Here is a 19,244-nt window from a genome sequence, read left to right on the forward strand (position 1 = left end):
GTATTCAGAATCCTTTGAAATCGTACTGCTTATAAAACAATACAGTACTTGCAAATAGGATATGCTACCTCTAAATTCCAAAGCATATTATATGGGTCCTATTAGAATTAGAGCCATTAATGTGCATTCCCAGAGACCCGCTGTAATACTCACCAGGATGTATATATGTATATGCTGATTAAAGTGAAACATCAATGGATATAGTCCATTGCTATGTATTTTATTGCTTTAATGTCTTTCAGCTGCTTTAAATCTATGCACCTCATTTAGCAATATCTCAGCTAGAGGTGCTTATTTGATGTTGGACTTCCAAAAAGCTATGACATGGCATGCTTTTCAACTATAGCTATTCACCAACTGAGAAAATGTTGGGTTGCAAACCTAAGAACATGCTGTCTGCTCAGCTTTACCTATGTTTGTAGGCTTAGCTTTCTAGCATTTACCTGTGTATTATACAGTATCTCATCATTCTCTAGAGCAACTAACTTATCAGTCAGGGAATGCTGGGATCTGTAGTTATGCAAAAGCTGAAGAACCACAGACTGAAGACTAGTGTCCTAAACATACTCATACATGTCCAATAGCCATTGGCCAGATACTTATTCAACCAACAGCTATTTCTCCTCAGTCCCCCAAACAGACTTGGCACGCCAAGCATATGTGACACCAAAAGGCACCTCTGCCACACAAGAAGATACCAGTGTTATAAATGGTAAATGGGGGAAATTATAATACATATTGCACTGGGATCCCAGTGCCTACAGGTATACTTCCGAGAGGTTGTGTAGTCAGCTGTCACTTATTCCAAAGATGATCCAGCCATGTAGAAAAAGCACTTATTGTGTCTTTAGTAGAAAATATTTTTAATATCCAAACATAAAAAGCTCTGCCCAAGGATAAGTGATCTTTAGTTTATACATATTAAATGATAGGTTAGATATTTGTATACAAAGAATCTGACAAGCACTGGGTCTGCCATGTAAAGAGATTGAATGGTTACAATGGTTCCATTTACCCAACAATAAACATTACCCAACAATTAGCCCATCAAATAAAGATATTATCATAAGATTTCATCAAGTATGATTGTAAGGTGAGGGAATATGTGTATAGGTGTATCTGTTACTTTTAGACTTGATGACTATATATGTAAGCAGGGCTTCTATAAAAGATTGAGATTCATTTTTAATAGATATAGACTGAGCGAGAGAGCAAAGTGGCCTTAAAAAAGTCTGTCAGCAGTTAAGTCTTTATAAGACTAATGGCAGTACCCTGTAGAGCTGCTTAAAATCTTTCCAAAGACATTTTTCTTAGGCTAAGGCCCAATGTAGCAAAGCACAATAATTAAAAAAAAAAAAAAAAGTAGCAGAAAAAAAGCCTGGAGGAAATGCATCACATTTTATTCCCACTGTGTTTTTCATTGCATTTTTGCTCAGTTTTCCACTGCAGACTTTCTGCCCCTATTAGGGTCCATTCACATGGAGGAAAGTGGCGCAGATTCTGGCACGATAACTAGTGTAAGAATCAGTGCTGAAAAAAAGAGTCCCATTGGCTTCAATGGATTCCGTTTTCGTTGCGGAAAATGGAACCCATTGAAGTCAATGGGAGTCTTTTTTTCACCGCTGATTCTTACGCGAGGTATTGTGCCAGAATCAGCGCCACTTTCCTCTGTGTGAATGGACCCTTATACCCATACAGACAACAGCAGTGTTTCCACAGGTATAATTGACACTTTTTCTGCTGCAGATTTTTTCTGTAGTGTGTGTATGGGATAAGCCAGAATCCCATCCATTTTGCAGGTACTGTAGAACACAGCATTTTGTGCCGCGGCATTTCTGCTGTGGCCAAAACGCTGCTTTTTCACAGAATGGGTCACCAGCCTTACTCTGCCTTGCAGTTCATGAAAATCAGCATTTTATTCCTAGGCATATTAACTGAAAAGGGCTTTAGGGGCAATTCTTCTCCTCCTCTCTAGATAACTGCTCCTAACCACAAAGTGTGACAAAGTGGAAGATCTAGCGCAAAGAACAAAACCCCAACAGGCTAAGAAACTCCCCTAAAGCCCTTTTAGCTAATTTTGCATAAGAATAAAACAGATTTTCTATGAAAATGGAGCTAAAATGCAGAATAAGAAAGGCATATTTGGAAATTGTAGAAGCAACCCTACAAGGCACTTTTATTAGTCTGATGAGGATTTTATTCAAATATAAGCAGTAAAATTATAAAGAAGAAAACTAAAAATAGCACAAATAAATACATTGTAGCACATTTTTCTTTTTTCGTTGTTTGGTGTACTTTAACTCTTGAATTATTGCATGGTGTTTATTCTACAAAAAAACATACAATGGAGTAGGATGATACTGCCTGCTTTCAGAAATGTGCATGTCTTAAAAGATTACTCACCATTGTTTTACAGTGCTGTTTCAGTTCTTAGTTGTCAGAGTGCTCATATTATTGCATGCAGTGCAGTCATATTCGGTGTAAAATGGTCAATATTTTTTAGAAAGCACTAATGAACAAGTGCAATTTTTTTTCTCTATTGTTGGGTTTTTTGTAAAGTTGCTCAAATGCTCTCAGGTATGGCTGCTCTGAATGGAGGACTTGGCGCAACTGGCTTGACGAATGGTACAGCTGGTACAATGGATGCCCTAACCCAGGCCTACTCAGGAATTCAGCAGTATGCCGCCGCGGCACTGCCAACACTTTATAGTCAGAGTTTGCTACAACAGCAGAGTGCTGCGGGCAGTCAGAAAGAAGGTAAGAGTATACTGAATTTAGCTTTCCAAGTGATCTTATCAGAAGTATTGCTATAAGAGAATGCTGCATAGGGAGATATTTGATTGATGGCCTGTGAGATTACTGAATTTTCATTAAATTTATTTTCAATCCACATCTCCTGAGAAAAATGACTCTGTCATATTTATGAGCCCATGTTGTGTAATAAGAAGTTATGGTTACTTGGAGACACAGCACAGTCCATTCTGTGGAATGGCTGGTACTTGAAAATGACATTACCTATGCCCAATATGCTTTCTCAGGCTTCAGTCTAGGCCTGAATACTGCAATTTTTCAAAATGTAATGTGTGAGAACTAAACACATTAAACAAGATCACATTTAGACTGGGGACCTCAATTTGTGCTGTCATCCCTTGTGAGGTCACTTGGTAGCGAAGTTTCCTGTGATGTTTGCACCATACATGTCATTTTTAAATTAGTGATATGACAACCATTAACACATTAGCGTCTGCAGGACTTTAGAAATTCCCCAGCTTCCTCTTCTCAAATCCACATTTTACATGACCAGTGTTATACTGGCAACAGACTTCTGCACAGGTTTCTTATCATACTGTTATGCACATTATTCATTTACTTATGGAGATATAAGAAGACATAAATAATTGATACAATATATTACCAATTCACTTATATCCCCTATTTTAACTTTAAACATATATTGCATGAGCGTCCACAGGGTCTCGGGTCAAGGTTTTCTCTCTAAGTATGCAGATGAGAATACTTTGCAAGATTTAGAAATCCCACTAAATGCACTTTTACTTAAATATGAAATAATAAAAGTAAAATGTACATTTTATTCAACAGTATGACTGAGACATATACTGTAAATGCACCTTTAAAAGGGTATTACCATCTTAGCCTAGTTGCACACAAATGTGTGGTTACTGCTGGCCGTGAATGAACGACACGGGTAGTACATAGAGATGAGCGAACAGTGTTCTATCGAACACATGTTCGATCGGATGTCAGGGTGTTCGCCATGTTCGAATCGAATCGAACACCGCGTGGTAAAGTGCGCCAAAATTCGATTCCCCTCCCACCTTCCCTGGCGCCTTTTTTGCACCAATAACAGCGCAGGGGAGGTGGGACAGGAACTACGACACCGGGGGCATTGAAAAAAATTGGAAAAAGTCATTGGCTGCCGAAATCAGGTGACCTCCATTTTAGACGAATAGTGGATTTCAAATCCGGGTCATATGAGAATGTGAACTTTGTGACTATGAGACAGGGATAGCTGTACAGGCAGGGATAGCTAGGGATAACCTTTATTTAGGGGGGAATGTTATTAAAAATAACTTTTTGGGGCTCTATCGGGTGTGTAATTGTGATTTTTGTGAGATAAACTTTTTCCCATAGGGATGCATTGGCCAGCGCTGATTGGCCGAATTCCGTACTTTGGCCAATCAGCGCTGGCTCTGCTGGAGGAGGCGGAGTCTAAGATCGCTCCACACCAGTCTCCATTCTGGTCCGACCTTAGACTCCGCCTCCTCCAGCAGAGCCAGCGCTGATTGGCCGAATTCCGTACTCTGGCCAATCAGTGCTGGCCAATGCATTCTATTGGCGTGATGAAGCAGTGCTGAATGTGTGTGTTTAGCCAGCTCTGCTTCAATCAGTGCTGGCCAATGCATTCTATTAGCTTGATGAAGCAGAGTGTGCACAAGGGTTCAAGCGCACCCTCGGCTCTGATGTAGCAGAGCCGAGGGTGCACAAGGGTTCAAGTGCACCCTCGGCTCTGCTACATCAGAGCCGAGGGTGCGCTTGAACCCTTGTGCACACTCTGCTTCATCAAGCTAATAGAATGCATTGGCCAGCGCTGATTGAAGCAGAGCTGAATCTGTGTGCTTAGCTCAACTACTCCACCGGTGTAGTTGAGCTAAACACACACATTCAGCACTGCTTCATCACGCCCATAGAATGCATTGGCCAGCACTGATTGGCCAGAGTACGGAATTCGTCCAATCAGCGCTGGCTCTGCTGGAGGAGGCGGAGTCTAAGGTCGGACCAGAATGGAGACTGGTGTGGAGCGATCTTAGACTCCGCCTCCTCCAGCAGAGCCAGCGCTGATTGGTCGAGTTCCGTACTCTGGCCAATCAGCGCTGGCCAATGCATTCTATTAGCCCGATGAAGTAGAGCTGAATGTGTGTGCTTAGCACACACATTCAGCTGTACTTCATCAGGCTAATAGAATGCATTGGCCAATCAGCGCTGGCCAATGCATTCTATTAGCGTGAACTGAGTTTGCACAGGGGTTCTAGTGCACCCTCGGCTCTGCTACATCAGATTGCTACATCTGATGTAGCAGTGCCGAGTGTGCATCAGATGTGTAGTTGAGCAGAACTGGCTCAGCACTGCTAAGTCTCTGCATTCGCATAGGAATGCATTGGCCAGCCTTCGGCCAATCAGCGCTGGCTCTGCCGGAGGAGGCGGAGTCTAAGGTCGGACCTGAATGAAGACTGGTGTGGAGCGATCTTAGACTCCGCCTCCTCCAGCAGAGCCAGCGCTGATTGGTCGAGTTCCGTACTCTGGCCAATCAGCACTGGCCAATGCATTTCTATGGGGAAAAGTTAGCTTGCGAAAATCGCAAACTGACAGGGATTTCCATGAAATAAAGTGACTTTTATGCCCCCAGACATGCTTCCCCTGCTGTCCCAGTGTCATTCCAGGGTGTTGGTATCATTTCCTGGGGTGTCCTAGTGGACTTGGTGACCCTCCAGACACGGATTTGGGTTTCCCCCTTAACGAGTATATGTTCCCCATAGACTATAATGGGGTTCAAAACCCGTTCGAACACTCGAACAGTGAGCGGCTGTTCGAATCGAATTTCGAACCTCGAACATTTTAGTGTTCGCTCATCTCTAGTAGTACATACATGTCATCCGAGTGCCTCCCTTCTGCCCCATTTGTTCAATGAATAGAAGCAGCAAAAGAACAGCCGCAAAACTGGATCAAAATATGGCCTGTCACATGTTTTGTGGCCCGGACTGTCAGTCTGCACATGGAATTTGTGCAAGTCATGTGTACAGGCCAATACAAATAAACAGGAAAAACCTGGATAACACACTGACCTTTCACAGGGTCATCTGCAAGAGGCTTTAGACAAAGGATATACCATATATGTATGATAGAGATGTAGATTTCACCTTTGGGACATCTGCGGATGGTTAACTTGTGTATTTCTTTGCACAAGTATTGCAAAGAAATACACAATAACATTGTCATTGGATCAGCCACTTGCAATACAAAAAGAACATATGAAAATAAATCCAAAAACCGAAAATCCAGCATCCACCAGACAAGAGGATAAAATTTAACTTTTATTCTTCCGTGATAAAATCATTACAGGTTACCCGAGGGTAGATGCAGTTGACAAAGCATTGGAAACAGCTACGCGTTTCGGGACTAGCTTAGCGTCCCTTCCTCATGGCTTACTACCTGCTAACACATCTGCTCTATAAATACCCTAATAATTACAGTTAATAATTAAGAGTTTAAAGATATAAGGGTGAGCTGGATTGTTGACTCTTTGCACATATGAAAATAAATGTTGAAATTCTCCACCCACATACAAGGGAAAAAGGTGGCAACTAACACACGGAAACCAAATTCTTGTATCTTTCATATTGTGTCTTTAAAATGAAAGCTTGCATATCATAAGGCAAATTAAAAACCTTTGCTTACATATTTATGGCCAGCTAAGGGCCCTTAATAATAGTTTACTCCGATTCACTATGCTTAAGGTCCCTTAGCTTTCCAGAAACATGTTAAAGGAGGTTTTTCTTATGCCTCATGTAGTACAAGCCTTCATTTTAAGTCAAGATATGGAATATAGATGCAGGGATTTTTCTGTGTATTCCTGCTGCCACCTTGCTTTTCTTTTCTTTGTTTTCTTGGAGCATTTCTGATAAAATCTATGTAGGTAGAGCTTACATAACCAAATATTGTCATCTATAACATAAAATCTCACCAGCTTTAATGGAAACCTGTCACCAGTATTATTCCCTCTAAAATGGCCCAACCACAATATAGGGGTTGGTAAAGTGCCCTGTGATCAGCCCTAGCTTTTCGTCTTTGATACTGCCATTGCAGGGCACTGTGAAACTGGTTGGAATAATCTCTGGGACACTTTACAGTTTAAGGTACAGACTTTATCTTAACTTGAGTTTGGTAAAGGGTTTCAGTTTCTCTTGAAACGAGTGCAGTACATTATCGCCAAACATGCCAACAAAACCCTTGAAACACTGCAATTCACAACACAACCCCTGGCTGGTCACACAAAGATATCTCTTTGTGACATTATATCACAAACTTTACTTTACTTTACAAAAGAGATAGCAAACTATTTTCAGTCTGCTCTGAGGTGCTGAGAATAGGGACAGTTTTGTTAACAATTTTGACTACCCCATTCTCAGCACCTATGAGCAAGCTAAAATGAATTTGTTGTCTCTAGTAATCTCTAAATTTAGTGCAGAACATAAATTATCGAAAGCCTTGTTTATACATACCTCAAGCTTTCTAGATAGTAATGGGGGTAGGGGTTTCCTGCAAGTGCCAGCTTGTTTCTCCCGTGGTAATTAGGTTGAGAATCATTAGGACAACAATATGATAGGCTGGATTAACAGGGCTATTCTAACCAATTTAAAATCTACACATTAGCCTAAACTTCTCAATTTTGGGAAAATACTTTGATGGGAAGTTACTAGGAACCTATCCCATTCTAGCAAAAAGCTTTACTTTTCATCAGGTTATGATGTTTCTGTGAATAGCTATTTATTTCTTACTGTCATCGTGATCAGATGTTGAATATTTCATGATAAGGACAGGATACAATGGCTACAGTGGACATTTAGCTACAGCATCACTATGACCCAACAATGGTAGTCAGATGCTGAGTAAATCCATCTGGATATACATGATTTATTTGTCATTTATATTTTCCATTCAGGGACAGATGGTTGCACAGAGGGAAGAAGTCACATCTCAGAGAGTGTAAATGTGCATTGGGTGGATACTAAGAGAAAGTAGAATACGGTGATCACAGAGTGATCTGTTCTAATGTGACAAAAACTCAACTTATACTGTATATCATATGCAATGTGCCCTGTCTCTAATTATTATAGAGCTCTGGTTACCAAATTATGGTTCACAAACCTATGGGGGTTGTGTAGAGACTACCAGGGTGCTGTGAGTCATTCACTAATATTCTGCCAGGGATTTTCTGATATGGATACTAATGGACAGGTTATATTACATGACCCTCCATCAGCAACCATATCCTGACTGCAGTTCCACAACAGATTGAATTACTTGGTGCTGCCCTCCTGACCGCAAGAGCCAGTAAATGTTGAGGATGTAGTCCAGGCAGTATTCTTTAATAATGGAGCTTTTGCCAAACTGAGCTCATTTCACAGAGTTCATAGTGGCAATATCTTCACGTGTCTCTGCAATATGCCTTGTCCTGCAGGCATGAATGAAGACATACAGTACACAGCACTTTGAGAAGCAGAATAAAATGCAGAATAAGAGGCAGAATACAGGAGTTTTAATTTTTCTAGGGACTTTTATCTTGCAAATCGGGTTAAGTACTGTGCAGGGTGAATCCCAAACAAAATTCTCATCCAAAAGTGGGTTTCACCTTCAAACCTTATAGGAACCACTGTTCTAGAGATAGAAATCCAGCACACACCATCCACTCCCTCTGAACACTCTACATATTCCAGTCCATTAGAACATCTGTTCTACAATGAACAGAAGTTTATCTAAAAATCCTTTGATACTTTAGCAAAAATGTTTTTTTCTTTAAATAGTTTTTTTTTCCCTATATCATCATTTTCTGATTCCATACAGTGGAATCTTTTCACGTATGGTAACCATATGTGGAATGACACATCCTTTGCAATAACTTTTCTATGCATGTTACCTGAATAGTGTTTACTACAAATAGATATGTTTTTAATATTCATTCTGAAGCATGTTTGGAAAGAGTTTCTAACTATAGTGAAGTCAGGCCTCCTTTTTTCTTCCTCTCAAGGCCCGGAGGGAGCAAATCTCTTTATATATCATCTACCCCAAGAATTTGGTGACCAGGACATCTTGCAAATGTTTATGCCTTTTGGAAATGTAATCTCTGCTAAAGTCTTCATTGACAAACAGACCAATCTTAGCAAGTGCTTTGGTAAGTAGAATGCTATCGCAGTAATAAAGGTTGGATTATTATTATCACTTATTTATCCTACAAAAAGAAAAAGCGAGGTTAAAATAAATGGTTATATTTAAGTTTTCACAGCTTATTCTTTTACCACTTCTACCAACTTCATTTTTTGCATCCCCCCAATAGATACTGCTTATCCCCTTAATAGATAATCCTCTGCTGATTTTGTTGCAGTGGAAATCCTGCACCACTCTAATTATAGTTAAGTCAGGTCTCCTTTTTTCTTCCTTTCAAGGCCCAGAAGGAGCAAATCTATTTTGTATATCATCTACCGCAAGAATTTGGTGACCAGGACATCTTGCAAATGTTGCAAATGTCTACACCTTTTGTAGCTATAGAGTTATCAAAAGTACAGTTACTTTTGATACTAACTAGGCTCACTATTGTCAAATGAATGGTCTTGGGCCAGAGCAGACAAAAGGGTGTGATTTTGAGCTCTGACACCTCTGATTAAACAGTATCAGAGAGCTCTGATTCATGCCCCCTTGCCTATCCTGCCTGAGACAACCCACTTGACATAACAGCTTAATTAGCATATCATAACCCAACATTAACTACTCATTGTTCTGGAACAGTGGAGGCTAGAGAAAAAACTCTAGCTGTGCTGGAAGCGATAGGATGACACCTATTTGAGGATACAAAAAACTGTTCAAAGGAAAGTGTAGTATGTTTTTAGATTTTCCTAGCTTTTTCTTTCTCCATGTTTGCTATAACAGCCCAAAAATAGCGCACTGTTTGTCTATTACCACCTAACATGGACCATATCAGACTTTTCGTTATGTCTCCTGTATTTATGAGGGTAATGCAAGCCTACAGAGTTATTTTTGCTGCCTAACATGCCAGATCCCAACCTATGCCTGAGATCATTGAATAACATTAAAAAACAGACCCTTAAAGGCTATCACAGCTCTGTTTTGAATAGGAGCAATGATGCTAGTTTGAACATAGCCTTACTGCAAGGCTGTATTTGTTGTACATGCTAGAGCTCACAGCACTCCTCTACACTACACTCACTGCAGCTCACACACTATGGTACACACCAATTTTAAAGGGTGGACATATGTCAAAATAGTATGTCCCATCCACATGGTATCTACAACATGTTTAACCGAAGTAACTTATTCATTTATATTCATTTTCAAAGGTGAACCCCTATGGAAACAAATAAGTGTTTCTCCTGCCTCATTTAATATTTCAAACTGCGATGAATTATACGCATCACTTATAGCACACGCAGGTTACTTGTCTTTCATTGAAGCGTTTAGGACAGTATATTAGTTCCCTCTTTTAATTTTGTACTGTTACTGTGTAAATGAGCGATGCACAGACACAATAGTTCACAAAAGAAAATGAACACAAGCTGACATGTAGACATAGTGAGTAAATGAAACTAATTACTTTCAGTGCAGGCGAATGCTGTTCCTATACTATCAGCATGTCACTTCAAGAATACCTAATCGTACTGCTTTGTACTAAAGGCAGGCACACCACTTACTGGGGAGCTTTGTCCCTATCGTTTCTGCTGTCTCCCTGGTCATATGCTTCATTGTGACACTGTTCTTTTGTCTTGCGCCCTAAGACTCAGGAATCATTTCACAAAACCTTGACTCAGGCACTTGTAAGGTTCTACTTAACTCCTTGTGTAATAAAATGCAAACAGCTGTGAATTTTCCCCAAACATCTTGTTTAAATTCTCATTTTTTTCTTTATCTTCATTTTAACAAAGAAAGTTGTTAAATTGCAAAGGATATATTGCCTTATAATCTGAAACATTTCTTACCATTAATAATAGCTTGAAGAAGCTTCTCTTGGCATTAGAATGTTTTGTCTTTGTATTGGCAGAAATATTACTTTTGTTACTTTAAAGTTCAAGAATTCTATGTGTATAATATGCTATAATATATGTAATAATAAGCTTACCAAATTATTGCAATAATATTGGATTTATAGTCCAAGAAGTGTTATGTTTATAATACAGAATAACTCCTTACACATTGCATTGTTTAGTTCATTGTTCTGATCCATCATAGGATTAGAACAACAGATGTCATGTGTTTGGTTATATTTTTTAACTGAAGAGAAAGTCCTCTGTGTACTTGGTTTCAGTACAGAGTCAGGCTCCTCCGGAGGATGCACCTCATTTATGGCGAGGTGCCATGTGTCTAGTCATGACTCAGGTGCATCCTACCCCAGAGCAGGGATTATCAAGGCAAATGCGGAAACTACTGGTCTTGACAAATCCTCCCCAATGTGCGCGGTTTGGGGGTATTTTATTCTATTACTTTTTCGGTTTGTCATTCTGGTTGTAAGGCAGATCAGAACAATGAGCAAAAAAACATGCATATAACCTAAAGAACAACTTCTACATCATATGAATATGTCTAAATGACACTATTACTGAGTGGTCTAGTTGTATCCAGTTTATCATTTGTGAAAATTCTAAAACTTATTAAGCTATATCAAGTGTTTCTGGTCTTAAAGGACCAAATTTTTTAAAGGTCTGTTAGTGCTATTAATTGGTTAAAAGTACTCCCCTATACTTTTGAGTGATTTCTGTGTTTCTGTGGGAGCTCCTGCCATCTTCTGCATTTGTTTACTTGGTGTTAGCTTCCTGCTATGTAGTTTAGTGTGTATCTTCCACACTACCTCCTTCTCACTGCCTCCTCCCTCCTCTCTCACTCTGTTACACCCCCCTCCCTGTCTTCCTAGCTATGCTATCCCACCCACTACTAGCATCAGCCCTCCCTCCCCTGTCTCCCTAGCTAAGCTATCCCGCCCCCATCCCCCATCACATCATACTTACTTATCTTCTACTGTAGGAGATGGCTCCTCCTTTCCTCTTCACTGTGTGCAGGCTGGACTTGCTGTGAACAGACCAGAAGTACCTGTGAATCCTGCGCAATAGAGATGGAGTGCCATCTCTACTCACATATTTCGCAGCCACCTCCAGACTGCACAAGTACTTGAAGAGAGGAAGAGGGAAAGAGCCGTTCCCAGACAGGAAGGCACATAAGTATTGATGAGGCTGGGGGAAGGGAACAGTACTCGTGGTATTCTGTTTTGGAAGCGGTGAAACGGAACGTCACCAAATTATCAGAAAGTGTCCCTGGGTGCGGTCACATGATTGCCCAAAGGATATGGGTAATTAAGAATTTAATTTTTTTTTAATACAAGTAAGTTAGAAATTGGGAGGGGGGTTAGGATAGGAGTTAATATGTATTGTTTCCCAGATAACTCCTTGAAGTGTAAGGGGGCATTCACACAGAGTAAAGTGGCGCTGATTCTGCCACGATAACTCGTGGCAGAATCAGCGCTGATAAAAAAGACTCCTGTTGACTTCAATGGGTTTAGTTTTCCGCGCGGATAAAATTGAAATCAGTGAAAGGCTTTTTAACCTATTGATTTCAATGTGTTTCGCGCGGAAAATGGAACCCATTGAAGTCAATGGGAGTCTTATCATCAGCGCTGAATCTGCCACGAGTTATCATGGCAGAATCAACGCCACTTTACTCCATGTGAATGCCCCCTCAGAGTAGATTCATACCATGTTGTGAATTGTTTCTTGAAAAAAAACATCAGTCAGAAGATATACAATGTATATAGTTGGTATCTGACTGATTTTTAGTTTTATGTGTAATTGGAATTTAATATATTTTGACTTTTTATTTTCCTGATAGAGACAAATGTAGACAGTGCAAGGATGTGCAAACATAATCTTATATGTTGACATATATCTTTGACAGATTTTCACTATTGAGAAAAAAAACTCTTTTTAATCAATGCATAAGATATATCTAAGTAACTATTCGAGATAAACCAGGTATCATCATATTTGTAACTTACTTGCAACTTTTTCTCTTATGTATTTTGCTTTTCATCCTAATGCCAACCAACTTCTTTACTGAAGGTATTCAATATTCACAGCATGCCCAAACATTTTCTTTCAGTACTCTGTATGTTCTAAGCAGCAATACTGAAAGAGCACAGATGGTTTATTTTATGAAATTCAGAGTTAAAGGTTCTTTAAAGCCAAACAGGCAATTCTCTGCTTAGTGAACAAGAAAGTGAGACATTTCACCAACTCGTAATGCCACATACTTATTGCTTTATGACTATTAGAGGGAAATTTTCTGAAGTGTGAAGTTAGAGATTATTGGACTACTGTGTATTTCTAGCCTGTGTTTGTATTAAATATGCACATAGTCTACATTTACTGTGTATGCGCATAGTCTTTTCTCGTATGAAAGTTGAATCAATATGTTGCAGTAATACAAGTTTCTGATGTCCTTCCTGTCCTTTGCAGGCTTTGTTAGCTATGACAATCCTGTTTCTGCACAAGCTGCTATTCAGGCTATGAACGGCTTTCAGATCGGCATGAAACGTTTGAAAGTTCAGCTGAAACGCTCCAAAAATGACAGCAAACCGTACTGATCTTAACCCCAGAAGCTTTCTGCTCTTATTTTAGCTTTCTTAGGGTAAGTCCCATGAGCCAGCCTATTCTCCACTGGGGGCTGAGGAGGAAAACATTGCCAACACTCACCAAGAGAGACAATTATTTTTACATTAAACGCTTCCATTCCCTTCTACCCTGAGCCCTTGCTCTTGCCATTTACTCTGGCTATATTTTCTTACCCAGAATCCAGCAAGTTGTTTAATAATGTTCTGTTCCAGTTTCCATTTCCCTATTTTTTTTTTTTTTTTGTATTGCATCTTCAGATTTACAATAGCAGCAAAACAATGTGCAATTAAACTCTGCAACCACTGGTGCCATCAAAGAGAAAAAAAAAATACTGAATACATGTTAAAGGTTCGTGGACCTGGTTGTATAATAGTGACACCAGCAGTTAAGAGGCTAGTGTGGTGGCCTAATATGAAAATAGTTGCCAATCTACGCAGATTTTTATTTCTTACTTATTTGTTTGTTACTTAAATGAGGAACACACTCACACAGGCAAAAACAAAGTCCTTCCAGTGCGTCAGATTGTTCTAGAAAGTTTTGTTTACAAAAGGTTTTAGTTTCATCTTATGAAAACAATATTAAGAACCAGACATTGCTGGTCTATATGTTCTTATGATACTGGATTCAGTTTGTTTGTTATATTCTGTATGTTGTTATTTATTCTTATTATAGTTATTATTATGATTATTATAATTATTATTCTGTTTGGACAAGATGTGTGTTAAAAAACAAAAAAGTCTCGGAGAACTGTTTCTAAAGCTACAGGGTTTCAACATAACTAAAGTGAGTGAATATACTTGATGTTTCTTGAGAGATAAATTTAATAATAAAGGAAGCCACAGGCCTGTAAATTTTATTTGTAAAAAAAAAACAAAAAACATTTCTATTTTTATACAAAAATTTTTACTGCCTCAGAAATAATGGGAGTTATTTATTGTTAACTTATTGGATACATAAAGAGAAGTTCTCAATGCTAGATAGATACCTTTTCAAATAGACTCTAGAGTAACAAAATATTTAAAAATAATACTGTTTTATTTTAGTTGAAACACCCATTATGCACAAATCACTCTCTTCCGTTTCTATGTTTTGTTTGGTTATTTTTGTTTCCATTGCGTAGTTAAAGATTTGTCCTGTGACTTATCTGTTGTGTGGCATTTGTTCAAAATGGCCGCCTTTTCCCTATGTAACCCTACCTGTCCTCCCCAAAGCAATCCATCTGTACTAACTCTAACTAGATGGTTTCTTTTGGGCTGTTCATTGTGCTTTATGTTAAAATATATTCTATACATTTACAAATAAATGTGAACTATGGAATGCATTTAGATTCTAATGACTAAAATTTGCATTACATTTTGTTCTTACACTGGTTAACCTATTCAGTGCTGGAGAGGGCAGAACTGCATTACCTTCGATGCGCTACTGATAACACCAACACTGATTGGCTTAAAAAGTGATTTTTGTTTCTGCTGCATAGATTCTGTGTAACTTTATACTCTTCCTTGTTTTTTTTCCCTAGAACATCTCCATGCCTGTTAGTTCACCGTTTGCCTAGCATGTCCCTGTGGCGTCTGTAAAAAAAAAAAAAAAGTTTCATCGTCCCGTCATTGTTTCTGATGTCTTTCTGACCTCACATCATATTTGATCCTCCAACTGACTTAGTTTGACTTCTGAAATTTGCATGTGATCTCATCTAGCTATGAATTCTGGAAAAACAAAAAACACAAAAAAGTCAATGTGAAAAGCGTTGCAGCGTTAACGCAAGACTGAAATTTACTATAAGATAAATTACAGAGAAAAAAAAGACAAAAAACCTGTGGCAAAAAAAGTTTTCTCGTTTTTTTTCTCTTTTTGTTTCATAACATAAACAGACTTGAAAGTATTACACAGGGATTAGCATTCTGTCTGGTCACTGTTTCCTAAAGCAATATGTGTCCAGGAATGCAGAATGTTGGTTTCTAAATGAAGCAGACAACTTCCAAAACAGTTTGAGAAAAACTGTCTGATTTTAAGTCTCTAGAGCTCTGTAATAGTTTTTACATTTTTCAGGCAGTGTAAAGTTTTTTGATAAGGCCATTTTAGGTGGCTCACTTTCTCATTAAATTATATATATAGAACCACTTTTTTGTAGATTAGTATAAGAAAATATTTACCCTGTTTTGGGGCAAATGCTACCTAGTTCTGTCACCTTTTGCTGAACTGACTCACAGTTAGACAATCCATGGTTTAATGCACATGAAATTACCTATATTTTATACTGTTTCAATGTACAGAAAAGAAGGTAAATGTATACCGTGTCACGTTGGTGCTTCTGTGAATTTAGTTGTGGCTTCATTAAGTCTTAAGAGTCTTCAGTGTTCTATGTTTAATAAGTTTTAAAAGAAAAAAAATTGGTTTACTTGAACAAAAATAATTTTCAGAAATAAAAAGTCTGTTTGCTATAATTTCATGTGAAACAAAAGAAAAACTATTCCAGAAAAAAATAAGTTTTGTGTTGGCTTGTAAAGCATCGATGTTCTTATTTTCTATTGTGGGGAAACTTAGATGTGTTTGTGTTCAGCAAAATGTGACCTGTTTTTTTTTCTTCGAAAGAAAAAAAAATCAGCGAAAATAACAGTGCCAAATTCCAAAGGTACTTCCTGCCTAAAGCTTCAGTGTATTTCGTGTACGAAGTAATTTGATAACATGGGTATTTTATTATGTGTTTTGTATAAATCCCTTCTATTTAAAAAAAGAGAGGTTACAAAGTTTGTTAACTTGCTATCCTGTGGTCTTGTTGCCTGAAATTGTTATTGTTTGTTATATCTCTTTGATGTTTTTGGTAAAACATTGTATACAGTAAGTGCCCATGTTCCACTTTTTTAACCACTCTGCACATCAATCCTGTGAAAGCAAACCTCACAACTGTACTTTTTTCATGGTCTGTGGAAGTCTTCATGGTGAAGAGGGTTGAACTGCTATTCCTTTTAAGCATATTGTCCTAAAGAATCAGGGTATATAAAGCACACATAAGCACATACATGGTTTATAAAGCACGTGCATGTTGTCTTTGCGAACCTTCAAGTCATCCATGTTCCTAGTACGACAGTATGAACTTCGCTAGGTAAAAGAAACCTATTACACAAATGCAGTTATACAGCACATGACGTCAAAAGTGCCATACATGTTATCAATTTCTTGTCTCCATCCTTTGTATGTCAGCAAGACTTCTTGGACCTTGTATTTGCTGTTTTCACTTAACTAACCGGCATTAAGTCTAATGGCACAGGTATAGGGTTGGCCTCATCGTACTGCCACAATTCCCTAAATGGCCATACTGTAATAGCATTTGTCTAACAATACAGTGCCTCATTTCTAAACCTGAGCAAATGCTATTGATCAGCAGTAGTCTGATACCCCCTATGTACAGTTAAATTTGTTAAATTCGTAATCATATATATATATATATATATATATATATATATATATATATATATATATTGGTCCTTGCTGGTGTTTACTTCTCTACTCCTGGGTCCTACCAGATTTACTTGAGGGCTATTTTTGTATGAGAAATGCACAAAGATTATGACTAAATTATATCTAGATGCCATTCTATGAATATATGTATAGAGATATATATTATAAAATACATATTTTTGTTATGTAGATTTATTCAGATTTGGATGCATCTCGAAATGAGAAAGTACAATTTTTATTCAAATGTGACTTCTGATGTTCTTACGATGTGCTGCTTACTAAGCTTTGGTTTAACACATTTAGGATTAAGATGGTTAAGGAAACCATTCATGATGCTTACCGTCCATCCCCTCCCCAATTTACAGTTGGACAGTATAGAAAACTGGTTCTCTCAAAAGTAGAAGATTGCAACAATTGAAACACACTTACACTAGCCCATTACTGGGCAGGTTGAGTTGAGTGTCCAACTGTACATAGAAGAGCATGTTCAGCACTGATGCAGTTAAACACAAGGTTCGCACTGAAGGACATTGCTTAAAGGACTAATACGTTCAGCTTTCTTTTCACCATAAGATTCTAGTTTTTTGGCTTGTGTAATTCTGAAGTCATTTTAACTGTTCTGTTTTTATTATCTCAAGTGCTAAATACAACTAAGAAAAAACTTGTAGTTTCATAACATTTTAGAACTACATCTTACAAATGAAATGTATTTGTGTTTATTTTTGTGCTGTGAGAATTGTCGTTTGTAGATTAAATAAGAATTCATTTTGTTTCAAATTACAAATAGTTTTTGAGTATCGTCTGAGAAAAGCCAAAGTTACTGCAATTTTAGTGGAAACTGTAAGATCATTTAAGTATTGTTTATGTTTTATTGATGCATTTTGGTTCTGTTGTGTGATGGAATTTGAGCCAAAAAGAAAAACAAAAAAACAGGCTTTCCTATTTCTACTAACTGATTGTACTTATGCATTTTGTACCAGTGCAACATTTTATACTGGAGATTAAAAAAACAAAAGGAAAAGTTGTGGCTTACTCTTGAAGGCCCTACCATGACCGATTTTGAGTTTGATTTCTGACTGATTAAAAGAACGGTGGTTTTGCTTTCAACATTTAAAAAAAACAAAAAAACAACTTTGGCTTGCTTTTTTCCTTTGCTTATACCTATCATTAAGATTATGTCTAAATGGACAGCGGTAAGTTACACTTTTTATTATGTGTTGTGCAGTTACACACTAAGGTAATTAGCGCTAGACGTACACCGTCACTTTAAGTGGATAAATGTATTAGTAATAACTAAAGAAAAAATCGAAACAAAAAAAAATAGGGGTTTGCTTTTTGCCGTTTAGAACAAAGTTTTTTCTGATTCTTCCGTCTTCATTGTGAACATTACTGTGTAGTTAAAACAGTCAAACTTATTTTTGTAATGTATGTTATTGTGTGATGCAGTTTTTTGCTTCTGTCTCCAATATTAAACCATTTTCCTAATACTCGTCTCTTTGTGTGTTGTGTTTGTTGGTGCTCATCATGTGGTAAAACATTGATACACTCCACTGTTTAACGTCTGTATTTTTCTTTTTTTTTTTTTCTTTTCTATGTTGTGTATAAAAGCTACAGTCAATTCCATTCGAGAGAAAGCCCATTGCAGACAAAAAGGAGGGAGCAACCATTGAAATACCCCTACTTTTTGTTCCTTACATAACCCATTGCAATAGGGTTTGCATTACATGTAAAACAATGTGTTTCTAATGTAGTTCTTGCTTCTAAGGTAAAAAAAAAAATGTAACATAACCTTCCAAGATATGGATTGCATAGAGTAAACTATTCTAAAATGTCTTACCTAAATCACAAGGGCAGACAGTATCTGCCCATGAATGCTGCTAGGATTATGTATGATGAGTTGTTGACTAAATGTGACACCCAATCCATTATAAGAGATAAGATAAGATAATCCTTTAATAGTCCCACATTGGGGAAATTTCAGAATGACCATTCCGGTGCCATGGCAGTCTCAAAATCAATACATAATATGTCAAGTTTTTAGCACCTTTAAAAGGAATGTGTCATGAAATAAATGACCTATTGCTTAAATCAAGTTTTTATGTTAAATATTTTTTTAAGATTTAATATTATCTATATAAAAAAAAAATCTAAAATCCTACAGTTCCAACTAAGGCCTCTAAGCCTAACATAGTCTGTCAATTCCCAGTTACTAAAGGACCATAGGTCACAGACAAATCCAAATGACATCTAGAGAGTTTTCTAGACATCACCTGTTAGTCACCTGTTATGCCTTATACATGATAGCTGTGTGCTGATAAGTGA

At 37.8% G+C, this 19,244-nt stretch overlaps 1 protein-coding gene across 21 annotated transcripts in view; it reads left to right on the plus strand.

Moving 5' to 3' along the window:
- The window catches only part of CELF2 (CUGBP Elav-like family member 2), a 432,202-nt gene extending 413,793 nt beyond the window's left edge, over nt 1-18,409 (plus strand). For 6 of the 21 annotated variants that reach the window (XM_075273992.1, XM_075273995.1, XM_075274012.1 and 3 more), the window contains 3 exons: nt 2,560-2,757; nt 8,801-8,968; nt 13,308-18,409. In XM_075273992.1, coding sequence (XP_075130093.1) covers nt 2,560-2,757; nt 8,801-8,968; nt 13,308-13,435 — 494 coding nt within the window. In that variant the 3' untranslated portion in view covers nt 13,436-18,409. The remainder of the gene's footprint in view (nt 1-2,559; nt 2,758-8,800; nt 8,969-13,307) is intronic. The other 15 variants (XM_075273997.1, XM_075274002.1, XM_075274001.1 and 12 more) reach the window with 4 other exon arrangements.
- Nucleotides 18,410-19,244: the final 835 nt, after the last annotated feature.

The sequence above is a fragment of the Leptodactylus fuscus genome, chromosome 5 (genome assembly GCF_031893055.1).
Source record: "Leptodactylus fuscus isolate aLepFus1 chromosome 5, aLepFus1.hap2, whole genome shotgun sequence".
Taxonomy (NCBI): Eukaryota; Metazoa; Chordata; class Amphibia; order Anura; family Leptodactylidae; genus Leptodactylus; species Leptodactylus fuscus.